Source organism: Aulostomus chinensis, chromosome 7 (genome assembly GCF_037954235.1).
Source record: "Aulostomus chinensis isolate RoL2024-O1b breed Wild chromosome 7, RoL_Achi_v1.0, whole genome shotgun sequence".
NCBI lineage: Eukaryota > Metazoa > Chordata > Actinopteri > Syngnathiformes > Aulostomidae > Aulostomus > Aulostomus chinensis.
The window spans coordinates 13,264,126-13,282,921 of record NC_141326.1 but is presented as its reverse complement, the minus strand read 5'-3'; the positions used below and the strand labels follow the sequence as shown (position 1 = coordinate 13,282,921).

The following is an 18,796-nucleotide window of genomic DNA, read 5'->3' as shown; positions in this document are numbered from 1 at the left end:
AAATAATCTCTCTCAGTAACATGGTAAGTTTCAGTCTCTCATGTACTAAAAATGATTTACGGGAACAACGGTCACCAAGCCCCATTTGGCTTTGCAATGGACAGACATAAAAATAATCCACACACGTGTGCAGCTCTAGAAAAAAAACTTAATATTGTGCCCATTAACCATTTAATATTAGAAAATACTGTAATAGGTTAGTATCACAACACAGACATTCTACAACTGATACATTGTATAAGAATTTTTGCAGAAATATCACAATATCCATGTAACTGAAGAACAAATACCCCTAAAAATAAGGAACTGTGTATTTATGTATGACAGTTTGGGGTCAGTCACAAAGAATTTGACAAATGATAATAAAACAATGTCTAACAAAGTGCAGAATGTTAGGCTGTCTTGCACACCGCAACATGATGATATTCTATGAGTTAGCGTTTCTTCAAAAGAAGTCCAGTTGCCTACGCCTAACTCTTAGACGAAGGTTGTCTGACTGACAACCTTCACCGACAACGTGATGAAATGGTACGACAAACATGGTGAAGCTGTTTGTTTGTTTGTTTCTAAAAAGGAATATTTGCTCTCAGTGTGTCAGTTGTATCGCAGATAGTATCATGATACACTGTGTTATTGATATTTTGCTACAACACCAGCTACGTTGGTAACCCTGTCCACAGATGTTGAAGGCCCACCCACTGCACATTGAGTTCCCACCCCGCACAAATTTCCTTCCATAGAACTGGACCATTACTGTTATGGATTATGGATATAAGGGGTTTCTAGCCAGGTCATCAGAGGGGATTTGCAAAGAAACACGAGCAAGGGCGGGTTTTCTTTGGTCCGGACTGACGCAGAGGATAACCCCTCTATGTTTGATGCTTGTAGGATTAGCAGGAACGCTACTTCTAAGGTTCTGGCAGTGTGATTTTGTAAGTAGCCTCAGGCCCACAAGGATGGGACACGAGCTTGGTTTCTTACAGCTGTTGTGTTGCATGTGCTGTAACCTGACACCCTGTGCTCCAATTAACTCAATGCAAAGGCTGGCAGTGCAAAACGTTCACTTTAAACAACTAACTTTTTTGTTCTGTTTTGGGTTTTTTTTTATTAATTAGAATTAAATCTGTCCTTTATTACGTTTGTTGTAAATCTTGTATAATTTTAGAGGTTGAGGCATTTACTGCACTCCATGCAGGAATCCGTTTCTTGCAGGATTTTAAATGAGGCATATGTGTCAGATGTGAAAAAATGAATTTATTTCCATGATTCATCTCATTAATGCAGATAAACAGGACATTTTCCATAAAAACGCTTCCCACAATTCAAAGATAATAATCGCTCTGAATTCAGTTAAACAGAGATTTTTTTCCACATGACGATGTTTCTTTGAATTCTCGGATAAAAATTTCATTAATTCAGACAAACAGTGCAATTTTTTTCCTCAAGTAATCGTAATACTCTGTAATTAAGATGTTGTTGGGACCTCAACTGTTGCCTGTTTTCTTGAGTCGATTAATGGAACGATTGTTAGGGAGAACTTTTGTGTTCTGAGGTTGTTCTAAGGTCTGTCCTAATGTTAGACAGTCAGTCCCATTCTCTTTGTCAGGAGGGCATTTCAGTTTTGGCACAAACACCAACACCTTGAAGGTATTTCTTTGATTGCTGTTGCTGTAGTCTACTTTAACACCATGCACTCTGATATGGCATTCAGTGACTACAGCATAGGGCTTGTAAACTAACAAAGGATTAAATTAAGCTTTTATTCATTTACTACCTTCAAAATCTGTATTTCTATGAAAGTCTAACGCTGTCCACATATCGTCGCCGTCTTAAAATGATCGCCCAAGTCATTTTTTTTCAAGTTTTTCAGAAAACACAAAACACTGGAGACAAACCATCATAAGAGTTGATGTAAGCAAGGCAAGGCAAGGCAATTTTATTTTTATAGCCCGTTTTTCCAAACAGTTTGTCTCAAAGGGCTTCACATGACATCACAACGTCCTCTGTCCTTTGACCCTCACATCGACTGAGGGAAAACTCCACAGAAAACCCTTTTAACAGGGAAAAATCAGAGAAAGCTCAGGGTGAGCAACAGAGGAGGGATCCCTCACCCAGGACGGACAGACGTGCAGTCGATGTTGTTACAGACAAGAAAACTGTTTAAAATACAAAGGCAAAAAAGTAATTTTTGTCAAAAAAATGACTTGGCTAGTTATTATGAGAAGGTGCCGTTATTTGTCTCTGAGCCACAGCGATGTCACTGATTGCTTCATGTACCCGTTTGGAGTTTAGCATTTTGGCTTTTGCCATTTTGGGGGGTTTTGCCCCAGAGGTGATAAAATTTGGTTGAGAGGGTGGAGCTTTAGTAGGGTTGCAACTTATAAATCATCCAGACACACAGTAACGTGTACGTAATACTTTGTCATAGAAAAGGTCACAACATCCAACTTAGGTGGGAGGGACACATGGTGTGGTGATGAATAATTTTCCTCCCTGTATGTACAACCCCATGTGAGTTAACCTGCCACATGCATTTATACATTTTCAAATTCTACACACACACACACGCACACACACACCATCAACTACACTGGGATTCACAAAAACTCATTAAAATACCATAGTCCTTGTAAAGCTAGTGACCCACCACCTCATAATCAGAGAGAAAGAGCAGACAGCTGTCACAGCCGGACGAACTAAAATAGGAATTAACATTCTACTTAACCTACTTAACATATGGGACTCAATCAAATGCTTTGGATTTTGAAGACTATCAGAAACAGATAAGTTGAATTAGAATAAAGTACTCCACACTGGGTTAGCCGTTTCAAATTATTATTGTTTTCCCATCCAAAATTAGGAAAAAACACAAGTGATTACATTTGTTTTCATCCTAAAAAGGTCTCCATCTTATTTTGAAATCTAAAGAATTCAAAATATTTGCTATTGTGGTAACTGATTGACATTGTCACATGCCACTGAGCAATCAGTGTTCGTGAGATTTCTGGCTCCACCTACCTTCCTATATGTGAACTACATGTAATCATACCAGTTAAAAATTCGAACATTTCAAAAAGTGTTGTTGTAATTATTGAAATGTTACTTCGTCATCACTAAATAAGTGGCAAATTAGATGTCTGCTCTTACAAACCTAAAAGGATGCTCTCGTCCCCCCATGTGGAATGATGACAGAGATACTTCTGCTGTGTGGGACAAACATTTATTGACATTTTGAATGAACATTTAATGACAAATATCAGTCAATGAACACGTTATTCAGTGGGACAATGAGAGACATTAAGCTGAGAGGAGTATAAATATAACCACCGCTGTTATTCCTCTGGTGCATGTTGAATCTAACAGGAAGGAGTGTGATAGGTATTCAGGAGAATGGTCGGATTCAACAGCAAAGCAAAATTATTCCAAATACATGATTCAAACGTATCGTAAAACGTCATCGATTTCAAAATACTGAGTAATAGTTCAAGTTGGTCCACAACACCAGTCTGGTTTCCCTTCAGTACACATCAAATTCAGTGATCGATAGAACAGTCGCTGATGTGAAGCTTCTTTCGGTCTGTACGCATTATTTTTCTTCTAAATGAACTAAAAACAAAGTCAGAATCCATTCATCTGTTGAATTTCTCAGTCTTCCACAATTGTAGGTTTTGATGGAAAGTTCAAGGGCTGTCACAGGATTTCTGTTTGTTTTCATCCTTGTGTTGATGAGGTATGCTTTGTTTGACAAGCAACAGACGTTACATTTGGTTGGTCGATACATAAACAGTTATTAAAGGGTCATGAAACATTTTTATCTGATCTAATTTTTCGGGGTAGGACTGAATTATCAAGTAAAGGAACTATCAGTGGAAAAGAGAGCGCTGGGGAAATGAAATTGACTCTAGAAGGGTTGTATACAGTGGGTTCTGATGGGGGGGCAGCAATCCCCACAGGAAGTCCACTAAAAACAAGAGGATGTCCATTTTCCCAATGAAGGTGGGTATATGGCGCGCACATACACACACATGCGCGCTCACACACGCACAGGCCAAGAACAGAAGTGAAAAGGAATATATGAATATTAAGCACTGTGTACATCTGCATGTACATCCCTATCTCTGTATCAACCAGTAATCTGTGTCCGACACAAAAAGAACTGAAATAAGTAGATTAACAACATTAACATTTACACATTGTGCAAATTGGAAAGGAAATCAACAAAGCAAATACTCGGTCCTGCTGCAATCAACGTTCTGAAGCTAAAAAGGCCTCTCGCCTACAAAATTCAGGAGAGTTCTGGGTGCCCAAACCAGTTAGAAAGAAACCACAACATTCTGTGGGGAGAGAGATGTTCTGAACAAGCTCAATCCAATAATTTGTGTGTTTTGCAGGTTTGCAATACCAAAGAAATAATAAATAAGAGTAAAAAATAGGAAGGGTTTATTGGAGAGTTATGGATAGCTGCCATTTTTATTAGACAGTAGGAAGAAAATGCAGGAAACACTTTTTTAAATGCTGCTACACGTGCTAAGGTTACCCAGAGAATTTGGGACAAATCGTTTAATGAGATGAGATGTTTCAGTCCTTTATCAGAAAATTGTACAGGAGTCCATTTGCATTCGCTTGTCACTTAGATTAACTTTAAAACTAAATAAATGGATGCTGAGAGTTACAGACGAATTTGCTGCGGTTTGTTGCTAAGTGTTGTACTGTGTGTTAAGCCTGGGCGATGCATCGATTAATTCAAGTTTTTTTTTTGTTGCGGACGATTCAAAAATAAAAAATTCCGAGTTTTTACTCTTCTTGCTATGGCGCATCTTTTGTCCTCCAAGAGCTTTCACAAATTTTCCCTCACCCCTCCCACTAGTTTCCTGTGCATGGCAGCAACATGGCTAACGAGAGAGAGAGAAGTTTGTTTCTGAGAAAGGAATTGTGTCGTCAGTGGTTTGGAACTGGTTTGGGTTTGCAGTGACAGACGTTGAACAAGTGACTGCACGCTGCAAAGTTTGTCTGAAGCCCATTGCAACAAAAGGCAGCAGCACAACGAACTTATTTCAGCATCTAAAACAGAGGCATCCAGCCGAGTGGGAGAAATGCCTCTCTTTGCGAGGGGGACAAGATCGCTATAATCAACAAACTCCCAAAGAAGAAACAGCTCACTCGGGACCACGTATGATAAGAAAGGGGTGCGATGGAGTGCAATCACTGAAGCGGTCGCTTTGCACATCGCTAAAGATATGGTACCCATATATGCAGTGGTTAGTTAAGTTTTTGATCCAATAAAAGCAGAACATTTTTTTAGTTCTCTCTGTCCTTAGAACTATTGTTTTCTTTTAAAAAAAAAATCATGAATCAAATCTTTGTGAAAAACTCTGAAATTTCATTTTTAGTCCACATCGCCCAGGCCTACTGTGTATAATAATACACACACTGTCTTCGCACCAACATGGACTCAGGTCCAATTTCCAAAGCATCTATACTTGTTAACTTCCATTCATCTTTTTTCTTCCGCTTATCCTGAGTAAAGGTCGCAGGGCGGGGGCTGGAGCCTATCACAGGGCCAACACATAGAGACAGACAACCATCCACACTCACAGTCACACCTACGGTCAATTTAGAGTATCAATCAGCCTCGTCCCCTCTTGATGACTTTGGACTGTGGGAGGAAGCTGGAGTACCAGAGAGAACCCACACAGGAACAGGGAGAACATGGAGACTCCACACAGAAAGATCCCGTGCTGGAGCTGTACTTGTTAACTTATTAGGGGAAATTGGGTTTTGTTTTGTTTTTTTTTAAAGAAATACAGTCACAACTATGAACATGTCGTAGTTGTCATATGTGCGAATAGTGTGTGTCTGCGTCCAAAAAAAAAAAAAAAAAGATTTGTACCAGTTTTTAATGCAGTAGCACATGAGTACCATCGAATATCTCTCCCCTCAGAGAATGTGTGGATGTGTTTCCTGCTGATTTTCTAGTATGAGGTCATCGTAAAAATACACATATCATTTTTGCAGTCAAGAACTAATCAAAAACTTTTACTCCTGAGCTTTGGAAGTATCCATAATCATCGTCAGCACACTGAAAATTGTTTCCCTGTTTAGGAATACAAGCCCAAATAGTTGATCCTATTTACTCAATCTGTCAGTAGCTATTTCATAATTAAGATTAGAGGTTTGGTGATAATATACTGTAGTTAGTTCCTGCCCTCATGCAGGTCTTGTAGATACAAATGCGAGGAGTGTAATGATGTCACTGTATTTGACTAGTAGTAGTGCTAATACACAGGTATCGTACATTTATCAACTGATAGCAGTTATGAGGCCTGAGCTCTGATCACAAAAGCAACACTGCGAGTTTGTGCAACTGAGATGGTAGCGAGCCTTTTTAAATTATGTTTGTTTGAGGTGCACACTCTGGGGGAGCTGGATTTAGCCTCTGAATACTGATCCGCTTCCTCAGTTCTAGAACCTAACCGTTAGCAGTGAGGGGACATTACTAAAAAGCACAGACCACTCTCCACATCACTCTCTCGTAGTGTTTACGTCTCCGTGCTGACACACTCCACCGATGACACGATCTTCTGGAGGATGCTTTGGTAGAAAGGGGAGAAGACCAGCTTATTGAAGTTGACGAGGCGACTGAAGCGAACAGCGAGTTCTTTCAGCTCCTTGCTGACTGGTGCCAGACCTCCTGGCAGAGGAGGAGGAGTCTTATGTTGACTGGACTCCAGGGAAGCCAGGAGGTAGGTCTGAACCCGAGAGTCTGAGGAGAGGAGAGGAGAGGAGAGGAGAGGAGAGGAGAGGAGAGGAGAGGAGAGGAGAGTCAACCACAACATGCAACCATAGCTGCGCTCCTGCCCCTTGAAAAGATCATGATAGGTGTCACGTACCCATCAGCTTGCGGACTGTGTTATCTGGTTGGATGGTGGCGGAGATTTGCCCCTTCAGAGTGTTCTTTTGATCAGCAGATAATGTGGAATACCCATGCTGGCTTAAGCACTGACTCAGCTCAATGGTCAGTTTCTCTGCGATGGTCGCTAAGGCCTCCTGTAGATTAAAAGACCTGAAAACAAGAAGACATAGACCTGTACTGTTTGTCATTTGCATCAACATCTGGGATTGACTAAAACCATGCAGACATATCACCTATTTGCCTATGGCAGAAGTGGAGCTAACAACAGAGTTAGATGCTAATCGCTACGCTGTCGTCCCCATCTGTCCTCTAACAATAGTGGCTATGAGGCAGCTCACAGTCAAGTTTTCAGGGGTTTTCTTACACACAGGCAAATAGCTTCAGGCTGTGCTGGGATCCAAGGTCCGTGACATCTAAGTTTACCAGTTGGAAAACCAAAACGCTAAAAAAAATAAACCACAAAGTAGAGAGGAGCTGCAGAAATAGATGGTGTTTGACTTTGGGTTCATCAAAGTGACAAACCAGTTGTACCAGTTCATTTTAACCATAGATTATTGAAACATACCTATTCTAGCACCCTTAAAAATAATTAAGACCATTAGCTTAAAGCTGACAGGTGCAATAATAGGATTTGTGTCACTGAACAGCCCAAAAGGACATCTACCCATGCTGATAGGTCAGTTATGTCTGGGGCGGAGCAGGAGAGTAGAATACAGGGAGAAGGTCCAGTGTTTTGGACTACTGCATAATTTGAAAATATAAATTGATTACCTTCTATTTTTTTTCTTCAACACAAACTGCTGAGGTTTGGATGCTGTGATGTCGTGACCTGGTAACAAGCGCTGTTCAGACTCAAGCTAACAAAGTACACTGGTAGTTCTCACTCCAATCGTACCACACCACAGCTGCTTTGGCAGTGCACCAAAATCATGTCTTCAACAAGGTCTTGGCTTGTTTATGGCGTGCACCCATGTACAACCGCTGAGTTCACACCTGCCTCAACGAACCGCACCGAAATGGAGAACAGCCTCAGCATGAACTAAACAGGGTAGTGGTGTAATCATCCAAATCAAAAGTATTAACCCGTGTGTCTCTCAGTTAAAGGAATAAAAGCATGTCCCCTCATATTCGCTCCTCTACTCCCTCTCTACTCTGCCCCAATAGCTTGATCACAAGGAGGCAGAGTGTATAATCGGGCATCTCATGTAAATTTAAACAAAACTATTAGCAACTGAAGTGTTCATACTCACGGTGCGTGCATGTCAGCAAGCAGGACATTAACAGTGTTTTTAAGAGTCTCCATTAGGCCTGGCAGGCCTGAGATGGCCTCCCCAGTTGTAGTGTAGACAATGAGGAGCAGAGATGAGAGCAGAACCAACTGCCCCGCCTCCTGCTGCATCTCCTGGAACCTGACCTGATCCATCAACACCGTCTGGAGACAGGACACAGTTACAGACCAAAGTCATTACCCCTAAAACATCCCAACGACAGGCCTGGGGAGGGAGGGTGTTTACCTCAGGGAAAGGGTCTGAAGTGTGGTCCCACCTCAGCAGGCGCAGGTAGGCGTGATTATGGACGTTACGGGGGAGAAGTGAAGGACCAGATGAGGCAGCAGCACTAGACGAAGATTCCTTCAAGCATTTCACTGTGTCCTCGAGCCACTTCTCAGTATAGTCTAAGGCATCTGGAAAAGAATCAGGATAATATCATTCTTTAAAGAGTTTCCAGACAAGTAACAGGCTTTGATGACCCCTGTAGCTGCAGGTTCAACATATAACACAATCACCATTGTGATTAGCTGAAACAAGCTAACAAAGCAGATTTGCTAGCTGAGAGACCGATAAGAGGACGACTTTCTTACTGGGTTGTTTCTCCAGGAACTCCTGGAACTTGTTCCTCTCATACTCAACTGACTGCTGCATCAGATGAGGCCTGATGCTGTTCAGGGCAAAGTTAGCCATGTCCACCTTCATCAGGTCCAACACTGAGAATATGGCCCTTAAAGGAAGGGTGACAGAGGAAGAGAGTGGAGCATGTGATGAAAGCTCTAGAAATGTACAGTACAGCTGACATGACAAGTCAAAAGTCAACAGGAGTGTAACTTATTTACTCCTCATATTATATTTTGGATAACATCTCCAGAACAAGCTGATTTCAGCAGACAAATGGAGAGAAATTCAATTAAATTATCTAAAAATAAACTAAGGACAGAACATTCACAACTTATAATACTCTTCTGGCCTACTTGAGCAGAGGCACAATATCAGTAATCTCCTTCAGTTTATGAATGTCCTCGTCCCTGCAGGGGGCGCACAGCGAGCCCATCATCGCGACAATGAACTGAGACAGTCGGCCGATGTCAAGAGCTCCTTTCTCGGCCTGCTGCTGGATGAGAGGCACGTCCAGAACCTCTTCGATACAGGATCGCAAACGACCGTGACCCGGCAGCAAGAAGGACAGCAGGGTCTGGAGAGAAATGATTGACAGGACAAAGACAGAATGAATGTAGAGAAGCCTGAACAAGGGTCAATTGATTAAAAACTCCATACTTTATGGCCAAATCAACATAAATGACTGGAAATCCCTGGAGAAGAACTAGTAATGACATCCATACAAGCACGGGGTCCTCCACCTCCCACCGCACCAAGTTGGTCAGACAGTTGTAGGTAAGGATGTTCTCCGCTGCTGCTTCATAAAACTGCGCTAAAAGTTTGCTGGATTCACACATTTTTTCCCACACCCCCTGGATCATGTCTGAAGTGAGAAGGTGGGCAGCTAAAATAGGAACACATGTATGAAGCTCGCTGAAGTTTTTGGTTGGCTGTTTATTTCCTGAATTAAATAACCCGCCTCACCTCTTTGACCTCAGCCAGCAGCTTGATGGCATGACCGTACACGGGCGGATCCTCCTTTAACTGAGCCTCCAAACAATCCCAGAATGCTTTCTGCATGATCTCCTTGACTCTGCGCTCCAAACTGTGAGGGGACACAGAGAGGACAGTCACCTCAATGACTAAAGAGGACACACTCCAAGACGATAAATCTAAACCAGGTCTCACCTTCCTTCCGGAAGCTCTGTTGGTTTGACTTGAAAGTCCTTGTTGATCATGATTTCATGGGCCAAAGCCATGTTGGTGACTCCTTTCGCCGTCTCCATCAGCTCCTCCACTGAGACAAATCTGGGTGGGCTGGCTATGAGGGAGGAGCAATCAGACTACAGGTTTAACTTTCATACTGTTGAGTAAAAATGGTGAAATGGATCTAACAGCAGACACACGCACAACTATTAGCCTTTAAGGCCCTGCTATCAGTGGATATGTTGCATTCTAATCCAATTTATAAACATGAGCATGAATAAGAAGGAATGCATTCAGACACACACACACACACACACACTGAATGTCAAATAAGAGTAAACAAGTGTTTGATCAGGTGGGGTTCCCTTCTATTTCTCACCTTGAGGAGTGTTCCCTCTGTGTGGGCTCGGAGTATTTGCTCGGACCCTCTTCCTCGCTGCCTGCTCAGAAGCGCCCTGCATCCTCTCCTCCTCTGTCTCCTTGTCTCCTCCCCCCTCGTGGTGATCTCCCTCTTTCGGCATGATGAGCTCTGTAATGCAGCAACTCCTGGTAATTTTATGCGACATATGTTTTTTTTTTTTAAATTTAAAGCTAAACTAGATTTTCATGACGTTGGGGTCGCAGTACAGACAGGGAGGAGGAATGAGACGGGGCAGAGGGGTGTGCCAGCTAAACCCGAGGGGGTGAACACGACAGGCGTAAACACAACAAAGCTCCTAGTCTTCGTGGTCGTTACTAGTATGAGTGCTGATGTTACTGACCTTACAGTCGACAGCCCCGAGGACACAAGAGCCCAACTTAGGAACCGTTAGCTCGAATCAGATCACGGCCCCCCCTCCCCCCTGTCAACAACAACAAAGCCTCCGCTGCTCCCTCATAACCCCGCCACTCTGACTTCTCCTCCACTCCACCACAAACCGTCTTAAACACTAGCGAAGCTTTGTTTCATGCCAGAAAACTCCGGATGGTTTGTGCCGCAGCCACCTCTTCACCGCTAACAGCCAGACTCTTCCTGAATTGGGTGGGGCTAAAATGACGTAATGTTCGAGCCCCCTCCGCGCGACACTCGCAGCCTCTGTGGGTTGCGCTTGTTATTGCTCTACATTAGCAGCGTCACAGACGTGGAAATGTCTAGAATTGTGTCCACTGACGTCATTTTCAGAAGCTTTTCAGGTTTGTTGGTTTTTTTCCCAGGTCCCAACTGATGACGCATAACACATGACGGCGATGTAAAAACCCTGCGAGAAGTTGAACAGGCCCAGAACACGGCTGCTGTTCTGACAGGTCATTGCAGGATGACTCAGTATGCTCCCGCTCTGTTGAGAGTGACAGTCACTTCTGGTGAGACTGCATGAACAATAGCAGGGCCCTGGACCAGGACCATAAGGTCATCAGTTACACCCGTTTACCCTACAATAACGTGACTAAAATAGCAGCTGTTGAAAGGGCCTCCTATGTTTTCACGTTTGGTTTATACGTCACTTATAATACGACTCTAAAAATGTACTCCATGTAGAATTTCATCTTTTACTACAAGTCGGTGATGTGATTGATAAACGTCTAGCTCAAAATTGATCAAAACATGTTCCACAAATGACAGGTTCATTTTACTAGCTGCACATTTGCGATATACCTTTGAAATGCAGGATTGCTTGGATATAACCATGGTTAAATGATGAACTGAGCCTAAGAGGTCAAAATCTAGATAAAAAAAAAATACATTATCAATGTCTAAACAATATTTGAATTGTGTTCCTTTTGTTTTTAATTAAAACATCACACCCATTAAAAACACCTAAATTGAACCAAACAGAACACACACAAGGATATCAACTATTTATTCAGATTTTGTTCAAAAAAGAAAATAAACCCATTTTAACAAAGACATGCTTCAAGTATATACTATGCTTTTACATATCTTCTTAACATGATTGACCACCACAGTTTCTTTTCAGCTCATTCGCCTCTCTGCAACATCCCCACAATGTACCAGTTAGGCAAATGGCAGATACACCACTGCTGCACACATCTACAGTATACCAACTGCAGATTCACCAAAGTACTTGTGAAATACCTCCGGGTGGGCTTGGGAAAACTGCCCCAGTAGGCGCTTTCTCACTTTGGTTGAGATCTTGGGGTCCAGGTGGATACTGTTTAGCAAAGCCCAGAGCTCCTGGTTGGTGGTGGTCTTTGCAGAGTCAGCATGAGTCGGGCTGGACAGCTGACAACCTGAAGAGAGAACAAGGGGTTAAAGGGGAGGGAGCGCCATATGCCTCTATACTCAAGAACTTTCCTTTGCAAAGAGGTAACAACTGGGACTAATGGCAAGGGGACCTACACTAAAACAACGTGCGAAATTTTGTTATTCACTTCAGGCAAATGTCTGTAATTACATTCATGGTTGTGCTGCAACAAAACGAAAAGATCAAAGTTATATTTCAGCAGATTAAAGTGATTATATCATGTTTGCAAAAGTACCAAAGGCACATGAGGCCTCAACGAGCCGTGGAAGCCAAGTTTACTGAATCAAATTCCACAAGCGCAGACATGTAAACTTGTGTTTTGTTTCCAGGCAATAAAAACGTCATCGCGCTAACATGAACCAGTTGTGTTCAGGTGATTGTTTTCCACTCCATGTTGGAATGAAACCTGCAGCTGTGCAGCTGCACCACACACCGAGATGGCAGGCGATCTAAGATAGAAATGGACATCCCAGTCCAGCTGCAGTGATGTTCTAGTATATACAGAAGACTGCTGCCTGTTATCAAGTTGTCTTGTGTTGGATGCTGCTGTTGGAGAACCACTCCAACAAACATTTACCAGTCACATCAGGCTGCTTCCCCTGAGCAAGGCTGGCCAACTTCTCACTAACCACTTTGTGCAGAGCTCCTGGTATCTGAGGAAAACAAGAGAAAGTATAGATGGACAAACGCATTGGAAACAGGCAATGGTTTCTCAATTGTCCTTTCTGTACAAACCCTTAGAGGTTGCGACAACAGCATTTCCAAAAAGCATTTGGCAACTCAAATTGAGCAATTTGTTTACACAACAACAAGCCACAGCACCAGTGCGTGCCCCTTTTCCACCAATAAGTGGGGAACAAGTTCTTGCAACGGTTATTTTCAGGATTCTTTGAGGTTGGTGCCAAGCAGCCTGTTTATACCAAAGTTTTGAGTGAAACCATTGTGATCGAGGAGGACGTGGCAAAATGCACAATGGAGCTGTTTAATAATTACACGTTGTAATGGCTCCCACAAGGAAAAAAAAATTGTTTTGGTTCTTGCTGGAGACCACCTTTTCAGTCGATGAACCAATTTAGTGATTGGTGGGTGAACAAGAACAAACCTCTTTCCTATTTGTGTGTAAAAAAAAAGAAAAAAGAAAAAAGACTGGGAATTTAGGTTCTGATTAAATAGTCTAAATTTAATTAGATTAGCCAATAAATGCAGGCTTTGACCCGCTGGGTTATCCTAACCTGGGGCTTTATATTTACGATGAATATGAAACACAAAATAATAAAATGAAATATGAATGTTGAAAAAATGGATGTGGCGCAGTGGTCTGCACTTCCGCTTCACAGCAAGAAGGTTCCAGGTTCGAGTCCCGGCTCCAGCACAGGATCTTTCTGTGTGAGTCTGCATGTTCTCCCTGTTCCTGTGTGGGTTCTCTCTGGTACTCCAGCTTCCTCCCTCAGTCCAAAGACATCAAGAGGGGACGAGGCTGATTGATACTCTAAATTGACCGTAGGTGTGACTGTGAGTGTGAATGGTTGTCTGTCTCTATGTGTTGGTCCTGTGATGGACTGGTGACCTGTCCAGGGTGAACCCCACCTCTCGCCTGAAAGCTGCTGGGATAGGCTCCAGCCCCCCGTGACCCTTAACAGGATAAGCAGTAGAAAATGGATGGACATTTATTTAGTGTTTCTAAGGTTTGACAAAAATTATCAACTCGGATTCTGTTGCTTTAAAAAAAATGCTTAAAACAATTGCAAAGCTAAATGATAGAGTCTCATAACTTAAGTCAAAGTAAAAATCCAAGGCCAGCAAGAGTATAATGTATTCTGACTGCATTTTATTACCTTGAAGATCTCCTCAATGTTGCTGAGCATGAAGACCACCATCAGGTCCTCCTTCTCTTTGGAGAGAGCCTTGCTGTGGAGGATCGCCCGGGAGAAAGACCTCTTCACTGCCAATCTGTTCTCCATCTGCAGATTTGACAGCACATTCTTTACAGCAAATAAAGGAAAAAACACAACGGCCAGATAAAACAAGTTTATCTGTGCAGACAGTGTTACTCTGGGATGGGAGAGGAAGAGGGGAGGTTAGTGTCAAGGAGGGCCATCACTACAATTGTGTGTCTGACTGACAGACCAAAAAGCCTAGCTCAGTATCCTGTGGCTTTCATCACAAGAAATCATATACCAAAGGTTTTATGAAAGAAGGAAGACTGAAATATCTTACGGCATATACAGTATATATAAAGAAACATTCTGAATTCAAAAGGAGAAATAGAAGTTGAATTGAGACAATTACATTAAAGTGGATATCTTATCACCCCTTTATTAATCTGGGACTTCAAAATAAAGGATCCTGATATCTACAAGAAATTGGGCGGTAATTTATTTTTATTACTCAGTCCCCTAACAATCATTTACTGTCACATCATTAATCGACTGTGCCTCCAAGTCCCCCGAAATCAGATTCAATGAGACTTTTTTGAATCTTGACTCTTAGTGGATCAGTGTACAGGCTTGAGTCTTGGTTGAATAATCTCTTTGTGTCCTTTAGAGGCTGTGTGTCACCCAAAGGGTTTTTCTCAGCTAAAAATACATGCAGATTTACTGAATTGCTCGGCATGAAGCACATGACAGCCCTTTGGGGCCACAGCAGAATCCATGGAGAAGTGAAAATGATAGCATGAGGTCAGGGTAATGCTATATCCCTTAGGCTAAAACAAAGATGCAATCAGAGAGAAAGATAGAAGGTGGACACAAATTGAAAGCCTTTCCAATTATTGGTGATCACGAAAAAGCACAACACAAAAAATACTCAGGTCCCAATAAACACTCAATTCCTCATGATAAGCTGATATTTGTGGCAGCAAACCGAAATATTATATACACTGGCTTCAGTTCAGTCAGCTCTATCTGATCGACCACGTTATCGATGTAACGTAGCAATGATGTTTAATCATTCTTGTTTTTCTCCCACAGCAATTATCTGTTTTATCTTTAAATCATTTTGGCATCCATTTATAGACTCATTACTTGTGCTTATATGGGAGGAAAATCCTCTGGTGATGATTGCAGAAATTTGAAGCACATAATACAAGAGTCCCACAACGGAGCCTTGGGGAACACCAGTTGGAAGATGATACTACAGAGTCATCAGCTCTCACCTCCTTTTCCAGTTGTATTCCTTGTGCATCAGCTGCTAGAGCCATGAAGACAAGTAGTCTGCGCAGCTCTTCTCTGCAACTGGGTGGCAGCAGCTTCAAACACAGCTGCAGAGCTTCAAGAGCTGTGCCCAGTTTAGCATTCACTGGGAGGTGAAGAATAGAGAGACATGGAATTCAGTAACAACAGACAGAGGGTTGTTCAGACAATATTGTTGATACATTGATAGAGGGCAAGGGCACACATATAAACTCTCTCCACTGCAAATACTTGTGGAAAAAGCCTCAGAATTATACTGGAAATGGGTCACATTTCATGCTTTGTGTTTAAATGAATGCAGATTACTGCCGAAAATGAGAGATACCAGTGTCTACTGCAAGGTCATCCAACCCTTTCCAGTTGAAGACAAAATCCAGAAGTTAGCAGGTTTTCAGGGCAGTGGAAAAGGGGCTTTATACTTGTTCCTACCCAGCAAGTCAATGATGGCTGTGTAGATGTCGGTCATGTGATTGGGAAGCAGAGGTGGTCTGTCTGTGCTGCTGTAGTGTTTGACCAGTGTCCCATACAGCAGCTGCTTACACTCTGCTACACCTCTTTGGTTATCAGCTGGAGCCAGAGATGAACATTAATATTGCTTGATGTCTATATCATAAACACAAGAAAGCTGTATACATTTTTTGTCCAACACAAAATCTCAACATGAATACCAACTCATAATACAGAACAAGGCTGCACTGCATCAAATCCTAACAAAAGCTCAAACAGCTTCCACCGCCATGGATGCTCCAGCTAGTACTTGCCTGAATCTGGGATGCTTCTATCAGTTGGCTCACTGCCCTGCTGATCTTGAGGGAAACAGTAAGGAAGCTCTCTGCTCAGATTTACCACAGGCTGGTCAGGGAGGAAGTCCAGACAGTCCAGAGCTGCACAGAGCCACTTATCTTCCCTGCAACAGAAAATGAGAAAAACATGGACATGGAAACTTTTTAAATTAAATTAAAATCACACTGTGATACAGAGTCAAAAGCAACTACCTGTTTAAACCAATAGCAGTTTAAACTAAAGGAAAATCTGTGAGTGGGGCAACATACTGAGAGTCCCTGAAGGCCTTGAGGATCTGTCTGTCCAGGTGGTTGCTACTGTAGATGAGATCAGGATTCCTATGTGCCAGCGGGGTCAAGGGAGGGGAAGAGGATGGCATCTGACTGCACTGGAGCACCCCTTCCAGTAGGGGGAGCTCCACTATGTTTAGCAGCCTGAGAAGAGTTTGCTCCTTCCACACCTCATTGGACACTGGAGGCAGAAGCAATTAATAAATGAATCATGTGATTTTAAAGAGTGAGACGGGCCTCCCCAAGGGGGCTCAAGAAAAGAGGAGGATGTCATATCATGATGTTTATCAAAAGGATGTTGAAGAATATCAGAAATGTGATTTAGTTAAAGAACTACAGTAGAATTGCGGGGGGTTTACTACTTTATCGGAGTTAGAAATTAATAAAAGACTCAGGACAGACCATTTGCATGTATTTTTACTGTGAAGTTATGTAAAATGGCAATATTAGACTATCTTGGCAGAACAGTTCTCTGTCTGTGGGATCAAAAACATAAATGATCCTTTGTAGGCGACCAGAAATGAAACTATATGAAATGCAAAGATGCCACCTTATTTCAAGCTTTGTGCAAAGGGAGGCCCACCATTTCAAACTCGGAAAATCCTGAAATAAATAACTGCAGACAAACTTGGCTTGTTACTTTTGGGCTTTTTTAGTCACTGTGAGCAAAGCTTTGAAAATAATATCAGGAAGAGGGTGACGATAACTAGTCCAAGGATGAAAATTTGTTTTTGCAAATCATAGGAGGCCTCTGGTGCCCCTTTTTTTTTGGAAGAGTTTGACCCCCAAAGACCCTGAGTGTCACATTATGAAAAAAAAAAAGAGTCCTGTTTACAAAATGTATTAGATAAAAACCATCTTACACGATTGTGGCAAAGAAGAGTCCGTCTGCACTCTGGTGGGACTCAGACTGTCCACCATGGTCTCCAGTGACAGACTGGCACTGACTGGAGTGTCTGGCTGGTTGACTGTTATGGAGGGTTGAATGACTTTGACTGGGTTGGACATCAGATCATGTGACCAAGTCGGACATCTCTGCCTGAAAACAAAACAGTGTAAGAGCGAGGTGTTGATGCTGCTTTTTAAAAGGTCGTTTTGGGTGTTGTTACATTAGATTGCGTATTTGATAAAAATGGTGCTTCCATCTATGAGATGATAGAAACCTCATACCTGTCCGAGGAAGCACTAGAGAAGATTTTCTGGAATCTTCTCAGCAACTCAGACTCATCAACTGAGGAAGTGTTTGCAAACCTGTGTGGACATTTAAAAAGATGAATAAAAGTCCAACAGAGTGAACCACAGCTAAAGAATTTTTTAAGACATGACAGTGAAAGTGAGCAGAATAATGCGTCTCTAACCTGTAAAGAGCACTCTTGCTGTCCTGAAACACATCCGCCTTCCTGTCTTTGCCAAACACTTTGGTTCCCACTGCCTCAAACACATTATAGTCCAGCAGAGCCTGGCACACCCACACCACTTTGTCTCGAGATGCAGACGCACCTTTAATTTGAATAAAACAGAAATTACTATGCATGTCTTCAGATGAAAATATAGTAAGAACAAGTCTACCCAATAAGATTTGAAAATGTGATACACTCAGCAAACACACACCCTCGAAGGCCTGGACACCGTTCATGTGCTCTGCCACCACATCTGCGGCTTCTGAGCCCAGGAAGCAGTCATTGTGGGACTTTAGGTGGATTCTGTGACGCCTCACTTTCAAAGAGAACCTGAGGTGGGAGATTAGGCCACTGCACCAGGAGGACGACTGGACCGGTTTGCTGGCTTCACCATGAGCTGACACAGGCCCAGAGACACATGATCCATCATGGCAATCAAACTCAGTCACTGAACTTAATGTTTTACCATTCATGTTTACAGGAGAAGGGTGGGTTACACAAAGACAAAAGACTTTTAAAATCCCATACAGATAGCCGGATTACGCCTGCACGCGCTGCAGGGACTTTATTAAAAACGCTTGTTGATCAGATTTACCTGGAGAACGCACGCGCAACTTCTCAGCCAGATTCAACGCTGCAGCTCTTTCCTTAATGGAAGCCATGTTCCTCTGCAAAACAGCTGAGGAAGCCCTGAGTTAGTTTGTCGCAGGTGCTGGGATTCAAAAAGGTTAGAACGACCACGCCGCCTCCCCGTCACACGCTCATGACCAGAGTAGTTATGTAGCTCCTACATGTAACCGCTAGATGGCACCAGTCGCTCAGCCACACGGGACACACGCCGCCCTACCGTCTCTTCTTCATGCTAAAATACCTTCCATGTTGAAATAAAGCTACAAGGT

General features: G+C 42.5%; 2 protein-coding genes across 4 annotated transcripts; both read right to left on the bottom strand.

The window, feature by feature from the left end:
- Positions 1-5,776: 5,776 nt before the first annotated feature.
- On the bottom strand, positions 5,777-10,833 carry tcp11l1 (t-complex 11, testis-specific-like 1). Of its 2 annotated transcripts, XM_086208548.1 has the most exons (10): positions 10,752-10,833; positions 10,370-10,519; positions 9,973-10,105; positions 9,769-9,889; positions 9,159-9,379; positions 8,775-8,911; positions 8,428-8,597; positions 8,164-8,345; positions 6,891-7,063; positions 5,777-6,763 (listed from the first exon to the last, which is right to left on the bottom strand). In XM_086208548.1, the coding sequence occupies exons 2-10, from the start codon at positions 10,509-10,511 to the stop codon at positions 6,540-6,542; spliced, it is 1,503 nt and encodes a 500-aa protein (XP_086064674.1). In that variant the 5' UTR covers positions 10,512-10,519; positions 10,752-10,833; the 3' UTR covers positions 5,777-6,539. The 2 variants fall into 2 exon arrangements, with proteins under 2 accessions (XP_086064674.1, XP_086064673.1); XM_086208547.1 differs by lacking the exon at positions 10,752-10,833 and having other exon boundaries at positions 10,370-10,715.
- A 976-nt stretch (positions 10,834-11,809) lies between these two features.
- Positions 11,810-18,694, bottom strand: LOC147258606 (DEP domain-containing protein 7-like). 2 transcript variants are annotated; one of them, XM_086207737.1, is made up of 13 exons: positions 18,493-18,694; positions 18,109-18,294; positions 17,856-17,997; positions 17,668-17,748; positions 17,361-17,536; positions 16,477-16,678; positions 16,186-16,331; positions 15,854-15,991; positions 15,388-15,530; positions 14,069-14,194; positions 12,811-12,886; positions 12,065-12,219; positions 11,810-11,958 (listed from the first exon to the last, which is right to left on the bottom strand). In XM_086207737.1, exons 1-13 carry the CDS (start codon positions 18,557-18,559, stop codon positions 11,947-11,949), a joined length of 1,650 nt encoding a protein of 549 aa, XP_086063863.1. In that variant the 5' UTR covers positions 18,560-18,694; the 3' UTR covers positions 11,810-11,946. The 2 variants fall into 2 exon arrangements, with proteins under 2 accessions (XP_086063863.1, XP_086063862.1); XM_086207736.1 differs by having other exon boundaries at positions 11,810-12,219.
- Between the last annotated feature and the right edge of the window lie 102 nt (positions 18,695-18,796).

What these genes read in the sequence shown, in the direction of transcription:
- tcp11l1 (XM_086208547.1), bottom strand. Translation starts at nt 10,556, where the DNA reads ATGTCGCATAAAATTACCAGGAGTTGCTGCATTACAGAGCTCATCATG. An exon ending in TGCTGGCTGAGGTCAAAGAG is followed by an intron (nt 9,380 to 9,768) that starts GTGAGGCGGGTT and finishes ATTTCTCTCCAG; the next exon opens with ACCCTGCTGTCCTTCTTGCT. An exon ending in GTTCCTGGAGAAACAACCCA is followed by an intron (nt 8,598 to 8,774) that starts GTAAGAAAGTCG and finishes ATTCTTTTCCAG; the next exon opens with ATGCCTTAGACTATACTGAG.
- LOC147258606 (XM_086207736.1), bottom strand. Translation starts at nt 18,559, where the DNA reads ATGGCTTCCATTAAGGAAAGAGCTGCAGCGTTGAATCTGGCTGAGAAG. An exon ending in CTCTTCTTTGCCACAATCGT is followed by an intron (nt 16,679 to 17,360) that starts GTAAGATGGTTT and finishes TTCTGCCTCCAG; the next exon opens with TGTCCAATGAGGTGTGGAAG. An exon ending in AAGGCCTTCAGGGACTCTCA is followed by an intron (nt 16,332 to 16,476) that starts GTATGTTGCCCC and finishes TTTCTGTTGCAG; the next exon opens with GGAAGATAAGTGGCTCTGTG.